The sequence below is a fragment of the Mirounga angustirostris genome, unplaced genomic scaffold, assembly GCF_029215605.1.
Source record: "Mirounga angustirostris isolate CCGP_5_RB_7025 unplaced genomic scaffold, mMirAng1.0.hap1 SCAF_13, whole genome shotgun sequence".
Lineage (NCBI taxonomy): Eukaryota > Metazoa > Chordata > Mammalia > Carnivora > Phocidae > Mirounga > Mirounga angustirostris.
This window is the reverse complement of record NW_026991721.1, coordinates 4905655-4928672: the sequence shown is the minus strand read 5'-3', so window position 1 is coordinate 4928672 and position 23018 is coordinate 4905655. Positions and strand designations below refer to the sequence as shown.

Here is a 23018-nt window from a genome sequence, read left to right as displayed (position 1 = left end):
CATTCCCACGATCCTGAGATCATGACCTGAGCCAAAACCAAGAGTAGACGCTTAACCGGCTAAGCCACCCAGGCGCCCCGCAACTACTTTCTGTATTGTTTTAAACTGTAAAATACTAAAGATATAACCTGATCTCTTCAAGTCCTCTTCTTTCTCAAGGTGCCTCTGCTGTTAAAGGCAGTGAGTGAAGCCCCCGCCCGCGCAAAGACATGGCAGGAATCACGGCCACTATGGACAGCAACCCCCCTACCACCTGCCCTTCTGCCTTCTGCTTCACGCCCTAGTTCTGCACCTTCAGAGGAAAAGAACAAGAAGGAGAAGGTAAAGTGCTTTTGGTCCTTTAGGAAGTCCATCTCAAGAATGCCCTCCTAGAACACACAGTTTATGGAGCATGACTGAAGAATGTGTTTTCAGGACTCAGGAGTCCTAATACCCTTCAACGGTGAGACATAAAATAGAACCACATGGAACAGAAAAGAGCAATTAAGAGAGAATTAAGAGAGAAAAGAAATAGCAAGTTATCTCTCCACAGAGAATCCTGAATCCCAACCCCGATTCTCACTCAAGAGATAAAAAGCAGAAAACCCAGGATGAAGCCCAGCAACTTGTCCTTAGTAAAGCCCCCCACATGGTTCTGAAGTAAACTCCAGTGTGAGGACTATTGTTCTCAGTTACTTACTCATTCACTTGATCATTTGTTGGGGCAAAGAACAGATGCCAAAATTTTAATCTGAGGATATTATACCTATTGACCCAGTTTTTTCCCTGAGAATTAGGAAAGTTCACCAATAAATCATGTGAGTAGCACACTTCAGCTCAGTTCATGGAACAGAGACTGAGATCCACTCTAACTTATACATAATTTCAACTAAATTGAAGATTAATGATCGATCCAAACTGGAGCAAACTCATAACCTTTAGTCTCATTTATACTGCAGTCAACTGATACTATTTTGTTTGAACTTAAGTACTAAGGTATCACTCTGTCAATAAGAGAAAGTGAAAGCTGAATTTCACTAGTATGAATACACTGCACATGTCTGGATATATTCTAACGGAGGCTCCAATACTCTCCACTTGTCCAGATAACAACGGTTGTCATCGAGACAAAAAACTTTACTTATGTTCACAAATGAATTATTTTGTAAAACCAGTTCTAGTGAAACCATCAGAAATTTGGGAGCTACTTATGAATTTCTAGCTCAAGGGGCGCCTGGGTGGCTCAGGCGGTTAACGGTCTGCCTTCGGCTCGGGTCATGATCCTGGGGTCTTGGGATGGAGCCCCGCGTCGGGCTCCCTGCTCAGCGGGGAGCCTGCTTCTCCCTCTCTCTCTGCCCCTCCTCCTGCTCGTACTCGCTCTCTCAAACAAATAAAATCTTAAAAAAATAATAAATTTCTAGCTCAAAATGAATATACACTCTACTAATTCTCTGGTCATTGATTGTTCTGCCCTCCTGAGTGTGGAATCTGTTCTTGTTGGCATGGTTTTCCTGTAAGACCACAAGCTGAAAGAGTACTTACATATTAAAGGTGGAGATGGAATTGCAAAGGCTAACACAGCTGATACTGCAGTAGACTGTGGAGAAACAGAAGTTGAGGACACTGGGTGGCTAGCAAAGCCTAAAGGTTTCACAGCTCCCACGGAGGTCCCACTCCCAACAGAAGCAAGGTGCCGTCTCTCTGGACTGGGACACAGATGGCTCACACAGAAACACCACCATGGTCTTGGCTTGGCTGACAGTGTCTGAGCTAACTCGCCACTAACTATATTTAGAAGTAAAAATCACCTGCAATTTATCCCAAAATTGGAAGGAAAAAATTTTAAGAAAGGAGTACTGGCCACTCCTTAAATGGCGTAACAACTACAAATCTTTCTCTGTTAGGATTTCCCAATACAGTTGACCCTTGAACAACACGGGTTTGAACGGTGAGCGTCCACTTCTTTGTAGAAAAAAAAAAAATTTTTTTTTTCTTTAAGATCTTATTTGTTTATTTGACAGAGAGAGAGACAGCGAGAGAGGGAACACAAGCAGGCGGAGTGGGAGAGAGAGAAGCAGGCTTCCGGCCGAGCAGGGAGCCCGATGCGGGGCTCGATCCCAGGACCCCGGGATCATGACCTGAGCCTGAGGCAGATGCTTAACGGCTGAGCCATCCAGGTGCTCCGAAATTTTTTTAATACAGTACAGCACTATAGATGTATTTTCTCTTCCTTATGATTTTCTTAATAACATCTTCTGTAGCTTTACATTATTGTAAGAATACAGTGTATAATACATGTAACATACAAAATTTGTGTTAACCATTTATTTTGTCTCAAAGGCTTCTGGTCAACAGTAGGCTAATAGTTAAGTTTCTAAGGAGTCCAAAGTTGTTTGTAGAATTTTGACTGCACGGGGGGGTTCAAGGGTGTGTAAAAATATCAGGAAAATTATTAGACATCTACTATATTCCTGTTCCAGGCCCTGAGGATACAGCAAAAAACAAAAACAGGTTTCTGCCCTCATATGTGCTTATATTCTAATGAAGAAATCTCTAGGAAATAACAAGTTAACACATCCACGCCAGCACCTTGGAGAAAATAAAGCAGTCTGTAAGTGGCAGGGAGTGCTTCAGGTGGTGCAAGGTTGGGGGGGGGATGCCAGGCAGCAATGGGGAGCATGCACCAGCAAAGGGCAAGCACAAAGCTGGGGGAGAAAAGCAGCGGGTGTGCAGAGGACCAGCATGGTGCCTAGTGTGGCTGTGGTGGGGTGAGTGGGGCAGGGGCAGAAGGGAGGTCAGACGGGCCGCTGGCACATGTAACAGAGGGCCTCCAAGCCACTGCTGAGACTTGGGCATGAACTCTCAGGGAGATGGAAAGCAGGAATGACGTGGTTCAAGTTACCATTTTAAAGGCCCACACTTAGCTGCTTGCTACGTGGAGAAAAGCTCACAAATAAATGCTTTAAAAAAAAGCAAATTTAATGCCACTACAAGTAACTGGGGGACATGAGAGAAAACACCAGTTACGAGGCTACTGCAATGAACCGGAGGATACTGGGTGGGGGGCTGGAGCAGCACAGGTGGTGAGAAGTAGCTGGTTTCGAGATCTCTTCTGAAGGTTCGAGGGTAGACAGGATCTGTGAAAGAAAGAGGACTCTAATATGCCTCCGAACTGAAGGACGCTTTTTACAGAGGTGGCAAAGACCACAGGAAGCTCGGGGTTGGGGCACAGGAGTTTGGTTTCGGTCATGTGTGAGATGCCCAGCAGAGACCAAGCAGAGACGCCGAATGGGCCTCGGGATACAAGGGCCTGGAGTACCGGTCAGGCTGGTCAGAGCACTAATGGGACAGGAAATCACCTGGGGGGTGAGTACAGATGAAAGAAGTCTAAGGACAGAGGGGGCAGCCCTCCAGACGAGGGGCTAGCAGCAAAGGACACTGAAAGGGGCAACTAGGGAGGGAGGGAGGAGAAGCAAGAGCAAACAAGGGATCAGTGCTTCAGGAAGGAGTGACCCACTCGGGCACAGGCTGCAGATGCTCACAAGGCAAAGCTCTCTCTCAGGAACTGAGACTCACGGGCAGGATGGGCCACTGACGATCTGAGAGCCCCTCTCAGAAACGACAGAGAACTTCTAAAATGGACGTGAGTCTTGAAACACGGGCTTGTGGGGAAAGAGTCAGATGGCAGAGGGGAACGTAAGGAATAACGAACAGAAAGAGTCCTAAGTTCTAGGTCATTTGTTTCAAATGAGAGGAGAAAATTGCACATGACTGAAGGACACATGTAAATTAAACTCAGAGAATGGGATGATGGGAAGGGGTTAATTTGAGAATAGCACCCCTTCAGGATTTTTCTTTAAAAAAAAAAATTAAGTTTTTTTCTGGGGGACGGAGTCCCACATCAGGCTCCCTGCTCCGTGGAGAGCCTGCTTCTCCCTCTCCCTCTGCCACTCCCCGTGCTTGGGCCCTCTTGCTTGCTCTCTTTCTCAAATAAAATAAATAAAATCTTAAAAAAAAAGTTTTTTAAAAAACAGGGTAGTTTTCTATTGGAGTGAGAAAGACCATCTGAGTGTAACAGGGCGGAGTTCCTGAGAGCACTGTGCAAGGCTCTGCTCCCTCTATTTTTATGGGTGTTCACAAGAATGATGCAAGCGGGCTCTAAGGAAACACAGTTGTGCCAATGCTCCGGGCCAGGCAGCACCAGGCCCCCGAGGCTCACCTGGTCTGAAGTCAACAGGAAAGGGGGATTCACCTCACGGGGCTTCACTGGGCCAACACGTGGGGAAGGAAGCACCTACTTCAGATTCTACTATCAAACATAAATTTTATTTATTTTTTAAAAGATTTTATTTATTCACTTGAGACACAGAGATACAGACAGAGCGCGCATGAGCAGGAAGAGAGGCAGAGGGAGAGGGAGAAGCAGGCTGCCCACCGAGCAGGGAGCCCGATGCGGGGCTCGATCCCAGGACCCCGGGATCAAGACACGAGCTGAAGGCAGACGCTTAACCATCTGAGCCACCCAGGCGCCCCTTAAACATAAGTTTTGAAAAAGGCAGGCAATTCGTGATAATACAAAATGTATTTGAAAACCGCTAAACTAAGAGTTGCACTTAAAGAGGAAACTTTTTAGGGGCGCCTGGCGGGCTCAATCAGTGGAGCATGTGACTCTTGATCTCGGGGTCGTGAGTTAGAGCCCCACATCGGGTACAGAGATTACTTAAAAATAAAAAATCTTAAAAAATAGATGAGGAAACTTGATACCATAATACCACTACGGTAAGAGGCACACAGGCGCACGCCACCCCCACCCGTCCCAAATCACCAACAACATTCCTCGTCTTGGGGGGAACGGGATTAACATTAAAAAAATTCCTGCCCCAAATGTTTACTATTTATAATTAGAAAAAAACCACCAAACAAAAAACCTTCTGACACTTGAAAAATTTTCAAAGGAAAGCACAGAGTTGTTTGGTTCCTGTCAAGTACCCTGTACCGTTCCCAGCAGTGACAGATCCTGGACAAATGTCAATGACCTTCTCTCCTTCCACTGCCCCTTTGTGGACACACGGGGTTATAAACTGTTTAGTGACTTTAGACTTAACTGCTCATGCCCAATTTGAAAACTCTGGTACAATCCTTTCCTACTTAAAGCTTTTGGACATTTCCTGCTGTATGTCTTAAACACAAACCAGGATTTTAAAAACTGTGTCAGAAAAATGAAAACACTGATTCTAAAAGAATCAAGAATTTTCATATAATTCCTGCAATATTACCAAGAATTCTCTAACCAGTTTACATGTTGAACTTATCTCAGTTTACCATGGAGAAGTTATCCAGTGACAAAGAAACAAGTCCCAAGGGGTTGAGAACGTAACACACATTTTTAAAAAGCAGACTCCAGCTTGCTGGAGGACTTTTGGAAAACTTCACCGAGAAAAAGCAGAGCAAACACTTTTCAAGTGATTCAGCTACAATATGCTGAGAAAACAATTCAAAACACCAAATGGTTAACAGTATTATCTCTGGAGAATGAGATCACGAGCAATTTTTTTTTAAAGATTTTATTTATCTGACAGAGACAGCGAGAGAGGGAACACAAGCAGGGGGGAGTGGGAGAGGGAGAAGCAGGCCTCCCGCAGAGCAGGGAGCCTGATGCGGGCTCGATCCCAGGACCCTGGGATCATGACCCGAGCCGAAGGCAGATGCCCAATGACTGAGCCACCCAGGCGCCCCAATTTTTTTGTTACATGGTATATTTTTCACAAGGTTCAACTTTACAAAATGAGCATGTATTACTTTTATAATAAAAATTTAAACATATAAAAAGGAAAATAAAACAGACATCACAAAAATCCTTCATCATTCTTATGCATGTAAGTTAAAGCCAATTTCTAAAACTTTAAATACAGGAATTCAACATCAGGTAAGTCACATGTCACTGAAATACTTCCACACGTTTCTGATGCCTTTGCTTGTGGACTGACTCTGTGATGTTCAAGTGCCACAATCCCAGACTCCCCGGAGCTTTGTATTTAAAATAAGCACAAGGAAGACAAACACAAATAAAGAGCATAAAAATAAAAGAAAGCACTATCCAAAGAGGAGACAAAAAGCAAACACACACACCCCAAAGGAACAAAAGCGCCCACACTGGACCAGGAGTGACCGCACAGGCTAGGGTCAGTGCCAACAATGTCCGATTTCCATTCTAGGCTCACACGCCGGGCCTACATGCAATAGCAAAAACAAAAGTATTTGGAAATCGTTATGAACCACCATTAACAGAACTTACCTTGCCGGTGCCTATGAAGGTCTTGCATGACGCAGCCCTGCCCCCTCTCCCCTCACTCCAGCTACAACTCCAGACACAGCCCAGTTCTCATCCTGCTAGTTTGCTAGGCGCGTTCCCTACACAGGGCCTTTGTACTTGGGATGCTGTCAAGCTGCCCACCAGCCCCCGCCCCCAACCCCAGCCCTCCATCCCATAGACTGCCTTGTTATACGCTTTCTCTTTCATGGCGCTTAGTACAACTGTACTTACTTCTTATGTAATAACTTGGTAATACTTGGCTTCCCCACTGCAGTGCACGCTAGCTAAGGTACACTTTCATATCACTGGAACCTAGCACAAGGCCCAACAGACCAGAGGTCCATCATATCACATCCCCCCTCTAGTCACAAACCTAACTGCTACATGTGAGCCCAACTGGTGATTAGTTCTTTCTCTTAAATCTGAAGTTACAAAAGGCTCTACAATAATAGATCAAGGAAACAAATTAGTCTTTATCAATGGTTATTCCAAATCCATCTGTAATCAATATATATTCAAGGCTTCATGGAATCCTAGAACAATAATTCATACTCTCAGGCCAATATAAGAAGCCCCATGAAGCTATCAGAAGCACCTGTGGTCAATATTCCACATTATAATACAGTAAGACTGTAATACACTTTGACAAGACCGTTACCTGCCAGTTTGTTAGAAGACAACCGTGAATTCATGATCACACCTGTAACCTTACAACCTGCTCCTATGCTCCTATAAATATTGTCAGAATGACGTGTCATTTGAGAAGTTAGATGACTTAAGTATCGTTGCTGCTTCCTTTTCCAGCTTTGGTAGAGTCAAACTCATCAAGCATTTTGCTTCAGCCAATTTAACAGCCTCCCCAAGCGGCCTCAGGTGGCAAAGCCCCAGCCGACCCAGGCAAGAGATGGCACCTGACTCAGAGCGGTTTCCCACAATGCATAGTAAGATATGGCTAGATCAAGATAAAATCCAAGATAAAAGCATGGCCAGAGCCAGCACTATTTATCATGCTGAACTGGTTGTGCTAACTGCTCCAAAGGGCTGAAAAATGGTCCCCAAAGGTATCAGGTTCTAATGTGGAACCCGTGAATATTAGCTTATAAGGAAAAGGGCCTTCGGAGAGGTGATTCAAATTACGGATTTTGAGATGACACAGGTTATCTGAGCAGGCTCTAAATGCTATCGCAAGAGGCCTTACGAGAGCGGCAGAGGGAGCTGACACCACACACCCAAGAGGAGGAGAGGCGAGGACTACAGTGACCCGGCCACCAGCAGAGGAACGCCACGCAGAAGCTGGCAGAGGCAAGGAACGGATTCTCTCCTACGGCCTCCAGGGGGAGCGCTAACACACCGTGACTTTGGCCCATTGAAACAGATGGTGAGCCTCTGGTGGAAATTTGTCACAGCAGCCACAGGCAACTAATACAGACCATGACAAAATAAACCAAAGTGAAAATGCTTTACAGTTACCAGACCCCAAAACACATAAAATTCACAGGAAAAACTCTTAAAGGCCTTTGAAAAGTTGTTTTAAATATACTTTTAAAAAAGGCCATTGTCCCCCTTCAACTGCAAGTGTGAGTCGCGGCTACAGGGAGAGCTGTATGGATTTTGAAGATAAAGCTAGCATGTCAATTACACATTTAATTGCTTTAACCCCAGACAACCAAGACCCTCCACAGAAGTGTTACAATTGAACATTTTTCTGTTAATGTAAAAATTTTACAATAAAAATGAAAACTAAAATTCTTAGCTAGGATTTTTCATTTAGCAGAACATCTGAAACAGCAAAACATACACTACTGGTAAGTCCACAATTAGATATTACAACAACACTTAAGCCTGCTGACCTGCAACTGGGTATGTAATAAACTCCCCCCCGGGCTCCTGAGTGGCTCAGTCGGTTAAGCGACTGCCTTCGGCTCAGGTCATGATCCTGGAGTCCCGGGATCGAGTCCCACATCGGGCTCCCTGCTCAGCAGGGGGTCTGCTTCTCCCTCTGCCCTCTTCCCTCTCGTGCTCTCTGTCTCTCATTCTCTCTCTCTCAAATAAATAAATAAATAAATCTTTAACAAAAAATAAATAAACTCCCCCCCCAATGCCTCAGGACAAGAAAATATTAATTCATGGTTCCTTATTTACCCAGTAATACCCAATATTCATCCAATACGTATCACAACAAAGGATTTGATATGAGAATGATTTGTGTCTTCAATTGTCTTGGTAGGTATTTCCAAAATAAAGGTTTTAGCTGATGTGGTTGTTGGGAGAAATCCTGCAAAAACAAAACAACTTGCTTCCCCATCTCGCCACATCTGATCCATCTGCTTACCTAGTAGTGCCTATAAATAAAATCAAGGATGCTTCCTTTGTTACTCCTCCCTGAGACCCACACAGCATTTTACTTTTCTATGAACAGATGCCACCTAGTGTCAAAAGTCTGTAAGTACGGCCCACAGTTCCTCAGAAGGGGCGAGGTAAGCAGAACAAAGAACAATCCATTCTTACCGGGGCAAAGACCTGGGTGAGGAAAAACTTGCAAAAGCTGATTCTTGGGCCGGGTTTTAAAGGCCAAGACTAAGTCTGTCACCTGACAGACTTTGCAGGAGGCAGCGCACACAGGGTTCAGAATGGTGCTCTGGATGGAGTCCATGCACCTAAGTTCCACTCTGACCCCATTCATTACTCTCTAGCAGTGCAGCTATGGACAAGTCCTTTAACCTCACAAATGCGTCGTAAGTAAAATGAAAATATGGCCTACCTCCTCGGTTTGGCACACGGATCAAACGAGCAGAAATAGCTCATGAAGATCTCCAACTGTCCCCTCTTTTCAAGTAATGAAGGCAGAAACAGAGGGTCAGATACAATGATGCATTATTCACAAAACTTCCCCTCGATTCCTTATCCTACCATAACTCTCCCAAGAAATCACATCACCATTTCCATTAAAAAGAGCACATTATTTTCAAGAAAATAAAAGGACTGGGGTGCTAATTTATGAGAAAGACCCAAGACCAGCTTTGTTTTTCCTACTGCTCCTTAAGAGAAGGAATGTGGCTTCTGGCAACAATGTAGAATTAAAAATCATACCAAACTACATCTCACACATCAACATCCGGGGGGATTACAGATTTTGTTACAGTGGAAGTTAGCCTGTTGTGTTTCTGGTAAGATTTTTTTTTTCTTACTGTAACTCCACTGTTTTTTGTTCTTTGTTTTTTAAGATTTTAAATAATCTCTACACCCAGCGTGGGGCTTGAACTCACAACCCCCAGATCAAGAGTCTCACACTCCACTGACTGCACCAGCCGGGTGCCCCATTATAACTCCACTTTTTTTTTTTTTAAAGATTTTTTATTTATTTATTTGACAGAGAGAGAGACAGTGAGAGAGGGAACACAAGCAGGGGGAGTGGGAGAGGGAGAAGCAGGCTTCCCGCAGAGCAGGGAGCCTGATGCGGGGCTCGATCCCAGGACCCTGGGATCATGACCTGAGCCGAAGGCAGACGCTTAACGACTGAGCCACCCAGGCGCCCCTGTAACTCCACTTTTAAAACAACAATAAATAATAGCTCCTCCATTCATTTGCCGTTTAATTCTCACATCCTGTAAAGTATGTACTTTTTTTTCCCCTTGGTTATACAGACGGAAGGTGGCAGAATTTGCTCACTTGTACTCTAGAAGGGATCCTACTGGTGAAAAAAGCATGTGGCTGGAGGTAGAGAGAAGCTCAAATGCAACAGTAGCAGCGGACAGGGACGGGGGAAGAGGGAGGAAAGCTCCCGTGTTTCAAATAGAAGGCTGGCAAGACTTAGTAACAAATTAGACACAGGTGTGAGGGACAGAAAGGCATTTAAGATGGGTCAGAATTCTCTAGCTGCGGAGACTGCAAGATTGCCATGAACTGAGCTACAGAAGGAACAGGTTTGCAGGAAAGATGAGAAAGATTAAATGTGCTGAATTTGAGGAGGGGGGTCACAACCCAGGTGAAGTTGTCATAAGACATCAGAACTCAGGAGAGAAGTGGGGGCTGTGAAGAGAGCAACACTAACAAAAAGACTTTACAGTTTACCAAGTGTTTCAACATCATCTCAATTCAAAGAATCACAGAACTGCAGAGCAAAGTCTTAGATTAAAACAAACAGGCTCAGGAATCCCTGCCCGCCCAAAGTAATTCACTCCTGACAAGATAATATGCTACCCATACACGAAACCAAAGGAAAAAAAAAATGTTGAGCTTTCTCACGGGCAGTTAGTGGAAGGAAAAGGGGGGAGGGAAGAGAGAAGGAAATACATTGGGCAAGAGGCACGCACAGGGAGAGAGACGGAGGTCCTGCAGACGGGTAAGCGCTGTGAAGTCCAACCCACAGCTAAGGAAACGTCTGCTCAAGACAGGAATAGAGACCTGGGTGCGGCAGGGGCAACCTGGCAGTCCCGGGCACGACAGAGAGACAGCTGAGTTCTTGGGTCCCAGGCACCATTTTCACAATATCGCTCCTGCCAGCATTCCAGAACTGTGCCAGCGCCCTTACGTGCATCCTGCCATTTACCCCCATCACAGCCCTTTAACCATACACTGTACGTTCAACGTATGTTAACACGGAACAAAACATATTCTCTCACGTGTACTTTATATACAGTCAAAGTAGTCAACGTGTACAGTAACATACACCCCCCTTTTACAAATGGGACGCCTGGGTGGCTCAGTCGGTTAAGCGTCTGCCTTCGGCTCAGGTCATGATCCCAGGGTCCTGGGATCGAGTCCCGCATCGGGCTCCCTGCTCCGCGGGGAGCCTGCTTCTCCCTCTGCCTCTCTCTCTCTCTCTGTCTCTCATGAGTAAATAAATAAAAGCTTTAAAAAAAAAACAAAAACAAATGAGAACAAGCCTTAGAGAATTAGAAACAAATTAAGCCGGGGTTGGGTTGAGGGCCTGTACACTCTGGACACTATGAAGAAAGCAATACAATCCTGACACAAACACAATTTTAAACATACTTTGCTCCATATTTGAAGAGTAAGACCCTAGAACAAAAGTGGCATGGTTCCTAATTTCACGGAGCTCAGAGGATAGCGTGGGAAAAGAAACAACCCAGTTAAGTATGAAACTACAAATTCTGGTAAGAGCTTTAAAGGAAACAAATAGGATGTCAGAGAGAATCATGTGGGAACAGACTTTACACTGGGTGACCAGGGAAAAGAAATAAAAAGCACAAATATAGAAAAAATATCACCCCCACTTTTGGGGGGGACGGGTATCAAAAACACTCCTAGCATCTATTTCCATCAAACAAATATTTTCTGACGCAACTGGCTTTGTCTAAATCCTCTTGGACCCTGAGTGAGGTGTTTTTGTTTCTCTTTTGAAGGAGAGAGAGAAGGTTTCCATATGGCCTCTCTAGCCCTAGACTCCACTGGTTCACTGGCTGAAGGATCAAACCCCCCTTTACTCTTCAGTGGGGGGGGGGGGGGGACTCCATCTTCCTAAGAGTAGGTTGGTTTTGTTGCTAAAAATATATATATCCCTCCACATCATGCAACATAGGCATTTCCTTGAAAATAAAAATACTCCTCAGAGATCATTACACTGTATCAGCTACTGCAACCTTGTTCCACAAATCAGACAGATAAAATGAATCATTCTGCAGACCTAGAATCCAACATTTATCAAGAACCTACTGGGAGCCACCGGGCACTGTTCGTGGTGCTGGAATATTGTTGCGTCCACGGGCCACTAGAGGGCGCATGTGAACGTCGAATTTCAGGAAAATCGGGCATGGCTACTAGAGTGGGAGACCTTGCAAGTCCAAAGGGAAGTCTGTGAAAACTGGCTATCTGAAGAACAGGGCAGAAGGGTGCAGAGTGGAAAGCAGGATACCCTTCACTGAAGGGACTTTCTGCCTGAGACCGGAGAGGCAATCCCAGTACCATCAGAGATCTGCTGGGAAGGAGTTCTGATAAAGATGCTCAAGTTAAAAACACAGGTGTTTGTTTCACCTGACACGCCACTGAGGGTTCACCTGCTTGGCAACCCTATGAGGTCGGTGAGACAGGCATTATCACTACACGTGAGATGGCTAAAGCTCAGAAATAAAACTGCTTCCCTGAAATCAAACTGCTACTCACTGGTAAGGCCGGGTCTAAAACCCTAGTGTTCAAACTGAAGTCTGGGTTTTACTCCAATACTCGAGCCACATGTGCATCACCCATAAATGAAAAGACTTATCACTAGGGGATGCTGCCTAGGTCTATTTACTTTTTCTTTAGTGTATTATTACTGATAAAGAAAAAGAGAGACATCTGGTAGAGATGCAACTGACAAATAGGAGCCATACAGAAGTAGGAGCCATCAAGCTTTTGGGCCATTAATATACGCTAGCCTCTCAATTCTAATACCCAACTGATAGTAAGCTATAGCACCAATTCAGAAAAAGGGAGGGAAAACTACATAGGATACATAGACGAAACACGTATATCAATTAGAGAGATGTCAAAATATTAAAATAGCTCTTAGAAGTGAGAAAACAGGGTGGTAATTAAGTGTAAATGATAAAATATAATTTAGACAGAGATTAAAGTTCAGTTGTAGAAGCTGAGGCTTGGACCCATGTCTTACATAAATAATGACAGAGCAGACTGAAACACAGGTATCGATTCTTACTCCAGTGGTCCTTCATCCAGCTCCAGAATTATACGTAATGTAGTCATAATCACAGACAAGCCTAGAAGGCTGTGTGGTTTGAGTCTGTCTCACATAGACATCAGAGAGCCCCAAATCTGGCTGGGAGAGGTGGGAGCCAGAGGCAGTGAGTGACCAAACTGGTCCCAGGAACCCTTTGGCACGATGGATGCAAAACTGTGAAGCAAAACATAATTTCGAGCATCAATGGCTATGGAAATCAGTGACTTCTTTTCTCCTTTTTTGAGAATATTTTAGAATGCAAATGGTTCCTGGTTCCATCACGAGCTCTATAAAGATAATACATCCACTCTGTCTCCAAGCAATATAGGGGTCAAAAGAAAAGGTGTTTTGTTTTGTTTTTTTAAAGCTAACATTAGGCATTAACATGGCTTTACAAAAATAAGGTTGAGTCTTTCCTGTACAGATTCTAGATTCTCTCCATGACATTCCTTTAAAATAGTAAAATCCTGTAATGCAGATAAATTAAGACATGCATGACTAAAATTTAGGAGTATGTCTGTTAAATCAAAATATGTTTGTAAATGACAAGTGCTTTCTTTTATTTGACTAGGACAAAAAGAAACTCAGATCACATTAATAAATACAGGGTTAGATACTGGTCAGGCATGACCTTTCCTCTCAGCCGACACTTCTATATTCTAGGAAACACCAAATTATGGGGGAGAAAAAGGGACTGCAGTAGTAACTAAAGTAAAAACAGATTTGTAGAGGGTTTTTTTTTTGGGGGGGGGGGGATGATGTAGAGTTGGTAAAAAGAATTTAAAGAAAGCTGTTAAACTTTCCCTCATTAAAAATCCTTTGGACAAAGACCCAGGTACTCATTTCCTACTGTTTGCTAGGACCCCTTCCTTATACAGCATGTTCATAGGAACTCAGCCATTAAAATTTCAGGACTTAACTCGTATTTCAAACTTAAGAGCTCCAAATAGAAAGTAGTTTTATGAGTTCAAACTTGGCAGTCTAGCCAAGAAATTACTTTTCAAATCACTGTGTTCTAATGTTTAGAACACCCTAATGATTACAATTTAAAGTGCATTAGCTAGTTTTAATTTTACCTTCTAATAATTTGAGCTTGTGCTTCTTATAGCAATTAAACCCATTTCCTATACCAAGATATGTCAGTAAAATAACTTTTTGCCCCCCAAATAAAAAGTAACTAAAAATCACACTGAAAAATTCAGTTACAGGGCGCATGGGTGGCTCAGTCGGTTAAGCATCTGCCTTCGGCTCAGATCATCATCCCAGGGTCCTGGGATTGAGTCCCGCATCAGTTCCCTCTCTGACTGCCGCTCCCCCTGCTTGTGCTCTTTCTCTGACAAATAAGTAAATAAAATCTTTAAAAAAATTCAGTTACATCCTATATAGAAAACGTCTTTCTATTGCATACAGCTGTATCTGAACTAGAACCCCATGCTCTCTCCCTGCATTTACTTAGTGTATCTATGTAACCAGCTCCACTGGGTCATGGTGGAGCAAGGACATAGGGTCCCTGCATGGAAAACTCAACAATCACAGTGTTCTAGGGCTAACACATAACAGAGGCCTGCAACTCTTGCTCCATGAAGAAGGATTTTGGTGAGTGGAGAAAAAGTAAAGCTAATATATGGTAGGCAAGAGCATAAAATAATGGAATCCCCATGGTTTATCTGAAAGGATTTGCTCTCATAAGCCATGGGAAGGACATTTCTGTGGACGGGGAGCTGTTCAGATGGCATGCATGTCTTTGCAACACAACTGGGCCACTCACGTCCTACACAGAGAAAAATCAGATTCGATCCCAGATTTATATGACCTAAGGGAAAAATGACACATCAACATCCCCACCCACAAAACTCTATGCTCGAACACACAAACAACCTGTGACCACTTCCTTCACATCATATTCTGCTATACCCCCCAACCCTCCTCCACTTCCCCCCAGTATGCACACTGGTATCTGGTTCAAGTACAGAAAGCAGTTCAGTGTCTGAGAAGACAGATGAACATACCGGCAAGAGGACACTTGGAAATGACTTTGAAAGAGTCTGGCTTCAAAGTTCATGGGTACAAAATTGAGCCCTCCTCTTGAAGACTAAGTATCCATAATATTCCTTTCACTCTCAAACTAAGTTGCTTTGTCTTTTGTTTTGTTTTGTTTTTAAGATTTTATTTGACAGAAAGACACACAGTGAGAGAGGGAACACAAGCAGGGGGAGTGGGAGAGGGAGAAGCAGGCTTCCCGCTGAGCAAGGAGCCAGATGCGGGGCTCGATCCCAGGACCCTGGGATCATGACCTGAGCCGAAGGCAGACGCTTAACGACTGAGCCACCCAGGTGCCCCCAAGTTGCTTTGTTTATAACAACGTTTTAAAGTAACATTAGAATGGACATATTTCAAAAAACTAAATACAAGCTATGAAGCTCCATTAACTTGGGAGATTAACAAATTCACTTTCATCAAATGCCTAGTAAGCACCTACTCTGCACCTGCTCCAGGCAGAGGAAATAAATAATAATCCAACAAATTCACAAGAAAGCTGAAGGGATGGGCAAATAACCAAATAGAAAACCAAGTAACAACTGCTCAGGGAACGCAGAGGAAGTGTGCATCCTCCAGAGTGGGCCAGTCTTTGCAGGTAACTTTCTCACTGGACCTTTCTGAAGGATGGGGGGCCGGGGAGGGGGCAGAGAGTGGCTAGGAATGCTGGGCAGAATGTGACCAAAAGGTGCCAGGCATGGGAAGCTCGTTGCACTAGAGCCCGGGAAAAAGAGAGTAGAATGCAGAATGTTTAGAGATTAAAAACTGGAAAATGGGCCGGGAGTTCCCCCACATGCTGGGATTAAAGCGTTTGTGGACTTTACTCTTGGGATATAGGGAGCCCCGACAGGGACGGGGCCACACCTGTGTTTCAAGTTGCCAAACGTTCGGCTACAAAGTAACCTTGTTTCTACAGCAAGTAACTCTTTAGATACGTTTTTCAGTATATGCAAGTTATCGGCAATTATTTCAGGCAAAATGATTTCCCCCACCCTTTTCGAAATACTTGTTTTTACTACTAGTCGCCAAAAGTTACAGCCGTGTTTTCGATATGAAAAACTACAGGAAAAAGTTCCAGCTGGCAAATGCTTCCTCTGACGATCCTACACAGCAGGCTTCCGACCGCATCTCACTACACTTTCATAAAGTTTAAAGTACCTTAAATCTAAAACGGTCCTGATGAAAAGTCACGACCACTGCCCGTGATCAATTCATCTGCCCACTACTCTACGTAAGACCTCCCCGCGAGGATGAATTTCACTTAGCAGGTTTCTAAAAATCATCTTCAAAGAACACACGTCCACCTCCTTAGTAATCCGAGTTTCCCCACTCAACGGGTCGGAAGTGATAGCCCCTGAACGGGGTCGAACGAGCCCAGAGAGAGAGAGAGAATCCATTTCTCCGGTCCAACGTGCTTCTACACCACTCTCGCAAGTTGCATCCCGCCGTCACCACGAAAACACGGTCCTCCCGACCGCCAGGTGGGAGGGACGCCGATACCCATCCCCTCTGGGTGCGCAGAAGGACAACCGCCACTCCGCGAGGACGGCCGGGGACCGAGGGCGCCCGGGGCGAGGAAGGCGAGCCGCGGCCCACGGCCCGCACCGCTGTCAGGAGAGGGACGGGCAGGGCGGGGGACCGGCCCCGGAGGAGACCTGGAACGAGGCTCCAGCCCAAACAAAAACAAGCCCAAGTGGAGCGCGGCAGAGGTAGCAGATTGGGCGAGCCCGATCACGGCTGCCCATTGGAGAAGAGGGAAAACAGAGTCCCCCAATCGCGAGCGGCGGGGCTGCTCCCCTCGTGCGGCCGCGGGCCGCCCCGGCGCTGCCCGGCCCCGCGCCGCCCGGCGGCCGCTACCGCTCCCTTCCGGCGGCGGCGCCCACTGCAGGGCCCGCGCCCCCGCCCGCCGCCGCCGCCGCCGCCCGCCGCCGCCGCCGCCGCGCCCCTCCCTCGGCCGCGGCCCCCCCCGCGCCCCGGCCCCGGCCCGGCCCGGCGCCCCCGCTCCGGCCGGCCCGCCCCCAGCCCGCCGCCGCCGCCGCCGCCGCCCGGCGCCCCCCACGCCCGCGCCGCGCCCGCCCCCCGCTCACCGCCGGGCGCTGCCCGCTCCTCCTCGCGGCGCGGCGCGGCCCCGCGGCCCGGCCGCTGCGCTGGGGGGTCCGCGCTGCCGGGCGGCACTTCCCCGGCCCCCAAGAAAATTAATCACCAAAAAATAATTCCCGAGAAAAATGGAGAGTAAAATCCAAGATGGCGGCGCCGGCCGCAGCACCGCCCGCTCCATCCGCTGTCGGGAAATAAGTCCCAGCCGCGGCCGCAGCCCCCCGCCCCCACCGCGCCGCGCCCCCGCGCCCCCGCGCCCCCGCGCCCGGCCTCACCTCGCCTCTCGCGCGGCCGCGGCGTCCCAAAGGCCGCCTTCGCCGGGGGTCCGCGTCCCGGGCCCTGGCGCCGCGCGCGCCGCCGCCGCTGTCCGGGCACCCTCACCTCATAGCCCCGGAGCCTCGCCTCCCGCGCCGCAGACGCGTCGCCGCCCCCGGTGAGCCGTCCGGACGCCGCCCGGGAACGGTGGAAGGACACGAAAAGGAGTGCCGTCGGCCGGGCGGAGGGACACCACGCCGTCTCGCGCCACCCCTGCCGCCTCTGTTGCTTTTACGGGACTCGCGGGGGGCGGGGGGCGGGGGGCGGGGAGGCGGGGAAACACGGGAAAGAAACGAGTTCCTCGCTGGGTGCTCCCCGCGGCGGAGGGACAAAAAGCGAATTCGGGGAGAGCCGGGGACCCGTCGCCTCGCGCCGCCGCGGCGGAGGGATCCGCGCTGAGGGCGGCAGGGATCCCTCCGCCCCTCGCTGCCCTTTAAATCGCGCTGGAGGCGGCGTCGCCGCGCGCCCCTCGGGCGCCAGCCCGGCTGGGTCTTGGCTTTCGGCGCTGCTGCGCCCGCGGGGCACGGCTGCCGGACGTGGTCGGGGGGGCAGCGCCGGGGACGGGCGGGCTCCCCGCCCCCTGTGTGTGCCGGTGGCGCCGAGGGGGGTGGCCCAACGGAGACAAGGTTCTTTGTTGTGGGAGTGGGTGTCGTTGGAAGCGGATACACCCTGAGAGAGCGTGTGGGCAGCCCGAGCATTCGGCCGCGTAGGTGTGTGCAGGGGGAGCGTGCGCTCACCGGGCCGCTGGCTCCCGGTGTCAGCCGGCCGTCCCTTGAGCACCTACTGTGTGCCTGCCGGGCTTTCCGAGCAACTGGGCGACTTCCGCTTCCCTCCCTCGTTGGGCAGTGCCAGCGCCAGAGATGCAGCCGCACCCCACCCCCACCCCCGCCCAGGACCTGGGCAGGTGCGGAAGATGCTGAGCGTCTAGCACGCTGCAGGTGCTGAGCTGGGGGAAGAGTGCGAAGGGTGCGAAGCACCGCCCCTTGGGTCCCGCAGTCTGATAATGGCTACAAAGTAACAGTAATGAGAGTAATATGTATACAGTCTTCACGGGATGGGGGGCACCGTTCTCTGGGTTTGGGTGCCGTAGCTCATCGACTCTTGACAACCACCCCCAGGAGGTGGGGACCATTGTGGTTCTTCCTTACACGTAGGGAAACAGAGCGATTAGGCGACCCCTGGGACGGCTAGTCAGGGCTTGAACCAGAGCCCTTATCCAGTATTCCCGTGAAAAAAGAAGACCTCCAGAAGTCAAGTTGCCACAGACGTCAGATGCACAGAGACAGTGCCTGAAGGTGTCCCCTTGGGCAGTGGAGACAGGAAGGGTGGGTTGCAGTATGTGAGGAAAAAGGGGTGGCTAGGAAATGTGGGACCAATAAGTGCAAAGTCCTGGGGGGAGGGGGAGGGGGAGCCGGGAAAAGGCTCTGGCCTCTGGAACTGAGGAAAGCCCAGTGTAGCTCCTACAAAGAGGAGGCTGCCTGGGCAGGTGGATAGATGGATTCCAGAAAGAGCCCCGTTTCTGCCTTGGTTTCCCCTGTATCCCCAGGGCCTGGCACAAAATAGGCACACCATAAAGGATAATTCAGTGGAGATTGTGGATGATCACAAGGACTGTGGTCCAACTAACACCAACACACGTGCTTACCTTATTTGCCCTCCTTGACCTTGGGTAGTAGATATGCTTATTATTCCTTCCACATATAGGAAACTAAGGCACGGTGATTTGCCAAGAGCGTGTGTGTGTAACACGCAGACGGGGGTCTAGATCTTCCAAACCAGAGCTCCTCCTGCTGTAGGCACCTGCTTTCCCCACTTCCCCCTCTGGAAGCCAACTCGGGGGGGGGGGGGGGCAGAGTGTGGGCAGAGCCTCACCACCCCTCAAATAAAGCAGACCCAGGCACATAGCTCGGCTTTTACTGGATCAAAATTCACCTTGCCCTGTTCCTCTTGCAGACACAACTAACAAATGATTGCTTTGGTTTTGTTAGTTTCTGATTTATCACTAAACGTTCTTTCCAAGATTTTTATAGTGCTTGGCTCCAAATACTCAAATTACATCCCAGAAACACTGAGATTGCCTTTGCCACCCCCTCCCCCCTGGATGCCCACAGGAGGCATGCACACAAGGGAAACGAGGGAACCCCCCATCTGCCTGCAATGGGCAGCTGCAGCCCTGCGTGGGTTTTGGTGCCCAGGCTTCAAGGCCAACCATGCCTGCACAGCCCTTCATAGCTCCGAGCACCAGTGTCCTCCCCATTCCAAGCTTTCCAGAGGTCACCCCGACACAGATCCCTGGGACTGATACCCAAACCCCGACTCCTATAAAGCCCCCAGACTCCCAAGATGCTGGCACCTCCACTCATTCATGGCCCAGGGCCAGGCCACGTGTTCTGGGCAGTGACTTGCAAGGGAGCAGGCCAGGCCTACAGCCCAGCAGGGGAGACAGATGAGTAGACCCCAAGCACAGCATCCTCTCAGGCTCCCCAGTTCTGGATCTGCCTCTCCTCCAGCCCCTCCCCCCCGCCCGAATTGCTGGCTGCTCTTGCGGCCTCAGCTGAGAGACTCAGGGTGGGCCAGAGCTCTTGGCACAGCTGAGTTGGGGCTCAGGAACTTGATGGAGCCAGGATTGAGGGTGGCTAGGGCTACGCTGGGCAGAGGGCACTGCCCAGAGCCATCCTCCTGGGGGAGCCTGGAAATTTGACTCCCCACAGTGAGCGTGGCCAGCTGGAGGCCTCCTGCTGCCAGCTGGCAGGAGAGGGGTGGATGGGGGACAGGAAGTCCTGTGGCCAGGCACCTGCCCAGCCCCCATGTGACAGGAGCCACTGGCATTTACACTGCGAAACCTCTGGATGCCCCAAAGTGGAAGTGCTAAGCCACAGAGGCAGTAGGGCCCCCACCAGGCCTGGACAGATGGAAAGATATTAACAACTCTAAAGAAAGACTGAGTTGGCGGAAGGGGCCTGGCCAGCCCCGGAAGCTCTAGGAGTGCCAGCCCAGCCTGGAGCTGACCTGGGAGTGGTGCCCTTGGCAGGGCACTGAGCCTCAGCCCTGGAACTGGAACAGGCTCTGTTTCCGTCCTCCCAGTAGGGCCCAGGGGCACTCCACAGAGACTCAGCTTGGTCCCACCAACCCTGCTTCACTCTCTAATTTCCCTTCTTCAAATGCCAAGTTCACCCAGCGACTGGCTGGCAGGGATTTGCTTGGTGGAATCTTGTGCCCACAGGGAGGGCCTGCAGGTCACGCTGACCCCAGAATTCCAGGCTGGGTGGCAGTGGCTTCTTGTAAATTGATATCTGGACTCGTGGACTCTGCACATGTGTCTCACCGGTCCCCCACCCCTGCCCAGAGGACAGGGCTGTTCCGATGAAAGCAGATGTCCAAGACTAATGGGAGAAGGGCAGGGGGCAAAACCAGGACCATTACGGTGACCTGTCTGAGCAGCTGCTTGAGCACCATGAGGCCCCCTGCACCATCCTTGCCTTCACCTGCCCTCACACTGCTCACCTCTCCTTTGATAGATGAGGACACCCAGCCTCTGAAAGGTCAGGTGACCTGCCCAAGGCCGCATAGTCAATAGCAGCAAGACTTTATGGCTACTTTGAACAGGGGTGCAAGTCTGCCCCGGGTTTGAATCCCAGCTCCACGACTTCCCAGCCATGTGAGCTGGGGCCAATGATGTGGCCTGTCTACATACCATCCCTTCAACTGTGAAATGTCCCAGTCCTTGGGTCTGTCCAGAACTCACTCATTATCTTCAAAATCGTTCATCTAGTTAACACCCAAATTCTGATCTCCAGCCTGGCCCCCAACTCTGAACTTCTGACTCCACCACTTAGGTATTTAACAGGCATTTCATATATAGCATGGCTAAAACTGAACACACACACACACACACACACGCTGTCACACACGCACGCACGCACGTTCACATGCACACACCCACCTCTCAGACCTTCCTGTTGCTCAGGTCCAGTAGCTAGCTTTCATTCTCCGTTATCGGCCTTGGTGGCTTTCTCCCCGTAGCACACATCAGTCTGCATTCTGTACCTTTTACTTATTCATCGCGTCTACTGGTTGTCTGTCCCTTCCAGGCTGTAAGCTCCTTGAGGGCAGGAGCCTTTGTCTGCCTTGTTCACGGCTACATCTCCAGCGTCCAGAGTAGTGCCTCGGGTGCTAACGTAACAGGCTCAATACACGAAGGATGATGTTAACCTTCCAAGGGTGCTACTGGGTTAAAGGAGGTGCAAGGGGTTCTCTACCCGCTCTCCTGGCCCTGAGGGCTCAGGCGTGTTCAGCCACGCCCACAAAGCGCACAGACCCCTCCCTGCCCCCCCCATGGCTCAGGCGTGTTCAGCCACGCCCACAAAGCGCACAGACCCCTCCCTGCCCCCCCCATGGCTCAGGCGTGTTCAGCCACGCCCACAAAGCTCACAGACCCCTCCCTGCCTTTCAAGATCAGGGTGCCCTGGGAGCCCGGGGGCAATCAGACAGGTACGGCCTTATGTCCCTGAGGGATGGCGCCCTTTCAGGTCCCCACTATCACCAAAAAGAAGCCCGACTGTGGTGACCCCTGTCCTCACACACGCTTAGAAGTAAACACAGAAAGGACCAATGGCAGCTGAAAAACGCGTTTCCTCAAGGGCAGAAAAAGCTTAATCTTATTATTTTTTAATAATTTCAAATTTACAGGAAGTTTCCAAGTATAATGCAAGGAATTATTTTACCTGAGCTATCTGCCTATAAGTCGCTATCCAGATACTCCATGACTTCAGAGCACATTAGGGTGTATTTCCTTCCAACTGAGATATCCTCCTACAAAACCAGACCCTGGTGATCAAAGTCAAGAAATCACATCCATAGGTTGTTGTCATTGGATCTTCAGATCCCATTCAGATCTTCCCAATGACAATAATAATGTCCTTTATAGCAAGGGAACCCATCCAGAACCTGAGTTCCCTTGGTTTGTCAAGTCTCTTCAGCTTCTTTCTGGAACATTCCTCCCACTTTCTTTGACTTGCATGCCCTTGGCACTCCTGAAGGTTACGGACCAGTTATTTTGTAGTATGTCCTTCAATCGAGGTTTTTCAGATGGTTCCTTATGGTTCGATTAAGGTCAAGGATCTTTGAGGAGAATGTCGCAGGAGCGAGGCTGTGTTCTCATCGCATCCTCTCAGGTGGTGGAGGATTTCAGTTTGCCCCATAACTAATGATGTTCCCTTGGGTCACCTGATGAAGGAATGTCTGCCAAGCTTCTCCACTGGAGAGTCACTTATTTTCCCTTTGTACTAAGTATTCTGTGGAAAGGTACTTTAAGGGGATGCAAACACCGTATTCCTCATCAAACTTGCAATATATTAATATATCTATGTCAGTATGACATGGATTCCTATTTTTTTCAGTTGGTTATAATCTGTTCCTCTCTCTCCCTTTCCTTCCTCCCCCTTTCTTCAAAGATTTTAGTAGCCCCAAACTGGTCACAACACAAATGCCAATCAACAAAAGAATGGATAGACAAAGTGTGGTCAATCCACACAATGAAATCCTACAGAAATAAGAGCAAATGAGTTACAACAGGACGAATTTCAACAACATTACATT

At 48.6% G+C, this 23018-nt stretch overlaps 1 protein-coding gene across 7 annotated transcripts in view; it reads right to left on the bottom strand.

Annotated features, from left to right (window-relative positions):
* The window catches only part of KMT5B (lysine methyltransferase 5B), a 55118-nt gene extending 37310 nt beyond the window's left edge, over positions 1-17808 (bottom strand). The window contains exon 1 of one of the 7 annotated variants that reach the window (XM_064576073.1): positions 17487-17808. In XM_064576073.1, the coding sequence (XP_064432143.1) occupies positions 17487-17491 (5 nt within the window). In that variant the 5' untranslated portion in view covers positions 17492-17808. Of the gene's footprint in view, positions 1-17095; positions 17281-17380 lie in introns of those variants that run through there. The other 6 variants (XM_045893131.3, XM_045893127.3, XM_045893128.3 and 3 more) reach the window with 6 other exon arrangements.
* Between the last annotated feature and the right edge of the window lie 5210 nt (positions 17809-23018).